Source organism: Entamoeba invadens (assembly GCF_000330505.1).
Source record: "Entamoeba invadens IP1 unplaced genomic scaffold scaff_1105074724957, whole genome shotgun sequence".
In the NCBI taxonomy this organism is placed as follows: domain Eukaryota; phylum Evosea; order Mastigamoebida; family Endamoebidae; genus Entamoeba; species Entamoeba invadens.
The window spans coordinates 40,930-45,160 of record NW_004191594.1 but is presented as its reverse complement, the minus strand read 5'-3'; the positions used below and the strand labels follow the sequence as shown (position 1 = coordinate 45,160).

General features: G+C 34.7%; 4 protein-coding genes across 4 annotated transcripts; 2 read left to right on the top strand and 2 right to left on the bottom strand.

The window, feature by feature from the left end:
- Positions 1-57: 57 nt before the first annotated feature.
- EIN_373750 (hypothetical protein) lies at positions 58-1,191 on the top strand (the record flags this gene model as incomplete). Its single annotated transcript, XM_004182698.1, has 1 exon — positions 58-1,191. One exon carries the CDS (start codon positions 58-60, stop codon positions 1,189-1,191), a length of 1,134 nt encoding a protein of 377 aa, XP_004182746.1.
- A 68-nt stretch (positions 1,192-1,259) lies between these two features.
- On the bottom strand, positions 1,260-1,934 carry EIN_373740 (hypothetical protein; the record flags this gene model as incomplete). The annotated part of the gene is made up of 1 exon (XM_004182697.1): positions 1,260-1,934. One exon carries the CDS (start codon positions 1,932-1,934, stop codon positions 1,260-1,262), a length of 675 nt encoding a protein of 224 aa, XP_004182745.1.
- Positions 1,935-2,708: 774 nt separating this feature from the next.
- Positions 2,709-3,326, top strand: EIN_373730 (hypothetical protein; the record flags this gene model as incomplete). Its single annotated transcript, XM_004182696.1, has 1 exon — positions 2,709-3,326. One exon carries the CDS (start codon positions 2,709-2,711, stop codon positions 3,324-3,326), a length of 618 nt encoding a protein of 205 aa, XP_004182744.1.
- A 319-nt stretch (positions 3,327-3,645) lies between these two features.
- Positions 3,646-4,224, bottom strand: EIN_373720 (SH3 domain containing protein; the record flags this gene model as incomplete). The annotated part of the gene is made up of 1 exon (XM_004182695.1): positions 3,646-4,224. A coding segment is annotated over one exon (579 nt), but the record flags the coding sequence as incomplete, so codon positions are not given.
- Positions 4,225-4,231: the final 7 nt, after the last annotated feature.

Here is a 4,231-nt window from a genome sequence, read left to right as displayed (position 1 = left end):
ACTTGAACTGTGATTAAAGAAGACGAAATACCACTTTCGGCCTGTGGAATCAACGAAATGGTGACTCCCGAAATGAAGGTTGTCTCAGACATTCCTCCAAGAGTTGCCTCGCTTCCAACCGATCCAAACGCCAAACCTGGAGATGTTGTGTTCGCCGAGAGTTGGGGTGTTGTTCCTCACTCGGTTTATGCTCCAGAAATGTATCCAAATTACCATTTGGCTGCAAACTTTGGTCTTTACGAGAGAGTGTTGGATCACTTAATGCCATCATTCCCAACAACTCCACTCAACCAATTGTCGACAAAAAGTATCGAAAAGACAAGCAGAAGTCCAATGGAGGTCAGTAGATCTGTTTTGTACGCGATTGTTATGTTGTATTTGAGATCTGGATTTTATGGAAGAGTCAATGACATGAACATTGAATCTATTTATTTGGACAATAAAGCACAGTTTGCAGTTTTCGAAGCACAAAGCAGTGAATTGGCTGTCATTTCATTGATCCATTTGAAGGAGGAGGAGAAAACTGCGTTTTGGCTCAACGTGTATCACACCATGTTGCTTCACGCTTTGGTGTATATGAAACACCGCCCATATTTAGAACACAAGCAATTGATGGACATGTACAAGAAAGTCAGTTACAAGATTGATGGTTTGGAATATACCATATTCGAGGTGTTGGTTGGAATGTTGCGAGGAGGATTTGGGAAGGACGACTCTTTGGGAGGAAGTGTTGTGTTTCCACAAACCAACCCGAAGTCGAAGTTTGTGTGTAAAGAGAAGGATGAGATGATTGGGTTTTTGATTTCTTTTGGTCTTACAACATCGCCCCCAATCTGGATCTACGACGCTAGCGATTTCAAAGCCCAAGAGCAGAAGGCGATTAACCATTTTTTGGGTGCTCAATGTGTTGCGATTGGAGCAAACAAAAATATGTTTGTCCCACAGACGATGAAAATGTATGTTAAGGATTTCAAGAACGAGAAGACTATGTTCAAAATGTTGTTGAAACAGTTCAAAATTGAGGAAAGTGGATGGAGTTTGAAATGGCAAAACGTTGAAAGGGAGTGTGGCGTATGGTTGGACCAATTATCGAGCGAGGGAGTCACAGTCACCCACAGAGAGGTACCTTACTTAGCACAATTCAATTTGTTCCCTTTGTCAACACCAGAAGTAAAAGTGAAAACTAATTAAATAATTCGGATTTCATATTTTGATTATGTTCAGCATTATCGTTCACACCGATAGAAAGCCACTCAGAACTAATACCTAACTTGGTTGGCAAGTTCGAGTTGAATTCTTTGTGCCCACAACTCGCACCCGATATTTTCTGTTTCCAGAATCGCTAACAAATCCTCGGGCTTGATATCGACGAGTTCATATCTAACATTCGCCATTTTGAGAGCATTCAAAATACCAAAGACCAAAGCATATTTCTCGTCCTTCTCGTTTTTTGAGGTTTGATTACTTGAAATAGTTGGTACAATTAATCTTTTTCTATTTTTCTTTTGAAACCCATCGAGTATTTGTAGCTTAGTTCTCTTGTCTGAAAGAATTTCTGAGAAGTGTGAGTTCTGTTGTACTTGACTTGGATGATAAATTGTTTTGAGTGTGACAGTCATTTCCTCAATTTGTGTTTCGAGTGAGTTTTTGAGTGAACGGTACAAAAAGTCTTGAATCACTTCATAGCGGAAGTATGACGTGTCTTGTGGATTTTTTAATGAGTGTTGTTGCTGTTCTTGTGGTTGTGACGTTTTCAATTGCATGTTCTCAAGTCTTAAAATGTCAAGTTGAACGTTTAGACTTTCAACGCCTTCAGAGGAGCGCAAGAGTTCCAATTCATGTTTGAGCTGATCACGTTCCGTAACAAGTTGTTTGTTTATTTCTTCGAGTTGGTTAATACATTTATAGAGTGTTTCAGTGTCTGTGTCGGTCATTTAATCTTTGTTGTTGTTTTTTCAATAAAAAGTATCGTTTTTTCTCCATGTTTTTGTTTAAGTATTTTTTTTAATTATAATTTATAATTATAATAATTATAAATAATTTAATAATAAATAATAATAATTCTAATAATAATTATTTAATTAAAAAATTGTTTTACTCAGAAATTTCATTGGATATTTTAAAGTATTATTAGGAAACAATACATATTTTGTTTAATTTAGTTATAATTTATAATGTTATATTTATTTGTTTATGTTATTACCAATTCTATGCCAATTATCCAAGTTTGAATAAGAAAAATATAATAAAATATTAATAATTTTATTATTTTTCTATTCGTTAAAATATTATTTTTTGAATAGAAATTGGATTTTTAAATTTAAAAATAGATTAATTATAAAATACAAATTTTAAATCATTAATTTATAGTAAAAAATCCATTTCAACACTCATGTTTCTGAGGTGTTTTTACCGCCATAAAAGCGACAAAAAAACAATTCTGGAAAATATTAGTAATAATGTAAAACGATACAATTCCAAATATATTATATCATACATTATAATAAAACAATAGTTTATTTTTAATTCGAACGATGAGATTGCATTTCTGGTATTTGAGAGTCTTTAAAAATGCCGATAAATAAAAACGGCAAAATCTAATGATCATATCCCACTCCAATGCGATAGAATTCCCAAAGCATTTAATCATTTCAAATTTCAAAGAATATAACAAAACTGTAAGATTCCCATCAAAAAAATATCATTTGATGGCGATTCAATTTGCTCATCAACTCAATGGATTAGTTCAACAAACAATCGAAGTAGCTCCAAATCTCATGTTTTTTGGTTTTGTTGTCGACCAACGCACACAATTTGCCCAGTTCTTTTCAACATCGAAATTCAGTATTTTGCTGAACAAGGAATTGCTTCAGAATTTGGTGATGATATCTCTTTCCAATACTATTGAACCTTCTACTATACCAGAAGCTACCGCTTGTTATCGAAAAGGTTCTTTTCCTCTTTCAACGTCTTTTGAAGAACCTAAAGAAACTATTCTCCCAACTCCTACACCTCAACAACTCCACGACACCCTTCAGAAACAAATTTTCGAAAAGTCAAGTCCTTCCTCGGACAGACAACAATTCAACTCTTTCCCTCAAACTCCTCACCAAGTCACTCCTATGTTCATGGAAGGATCGGAACTATTTAAAGAACGAATACAATCAATGCCTCAACCTATGACTAATGCAAGACTCGGCGAACCTAGAAAGAAACGGTGTACAACACCAAATAGAATGGTCAGTTATCAATCCGTTAAAGAAACTATTGACGACTCAACTAAACTAAAGATCATGTCCGCAATATCTCCCGAAGCTTTTATATGACCTTCGTTCCAACACATTTGCCTCCTTTTCACAAATAGATATTTTACTATTAATTTACTATTATATTTGAGTATGCTGTTATACTATTATTATTATTAGAGTATAATTAAATACTAGAATCATATTATAGAGTTATATAATCTATTTAAATAATAGATTTATTATATAAATATAAACTATACATATACTATAATATATGTATAGTTTTATTTATAACAAATAAACTATAGTAATAGTTTATTAAACAGTCAATAGTAAAATTAAATAAAATAGTAAAACTACGAAGTGATGATTATGACTGACTTTCTCCAACAAAGCCTTAAGCGGGTGAAACATAATTTGATGGGAAATAGCCTTGGACACCATTTAACTCCCCCATCCACCAATCCCCTTCTTTTTTCATAACCGTTATAATATCCCCTTCTTTGAAAGTTAACTCGCCTTGTTCTTGAGCAGTATAATCAAAACCACATCTCACTCGCTCTTTCTTGGGCCCCCCACGTTGTGGAGGTGGTGGTGCTGCTCTTCTTTGCGGAGTACCATTTGCACTCTTAGGCACACTACTTTGCATAGGAGTCGAAGTCTGTGGACTCTTCTCGAACTCTGAAGGCTCATATGTTCCACTGGATACATCGCCAGACTTCTTGGAGAAGACATTGGCATCGATAACCATTGAAGATTCACCGGGGGTTATAACGGTAGTGGGATCAACAGCACATACCTTGAAATTGCCAGCTGCTTGAGAATTGAGTCCCCAATTTTCGTTAATTAAATTTAAGTAGTCGGTGTAACTCACTAATAAAGTCCCAGCTATCGGACTCACCACTTCATCAGAGGAAGAAGTTAATTTATTGACGTCATCAATGATCTCTGTTTTCAAGTAATTATAAAGATCTCGCGCTACA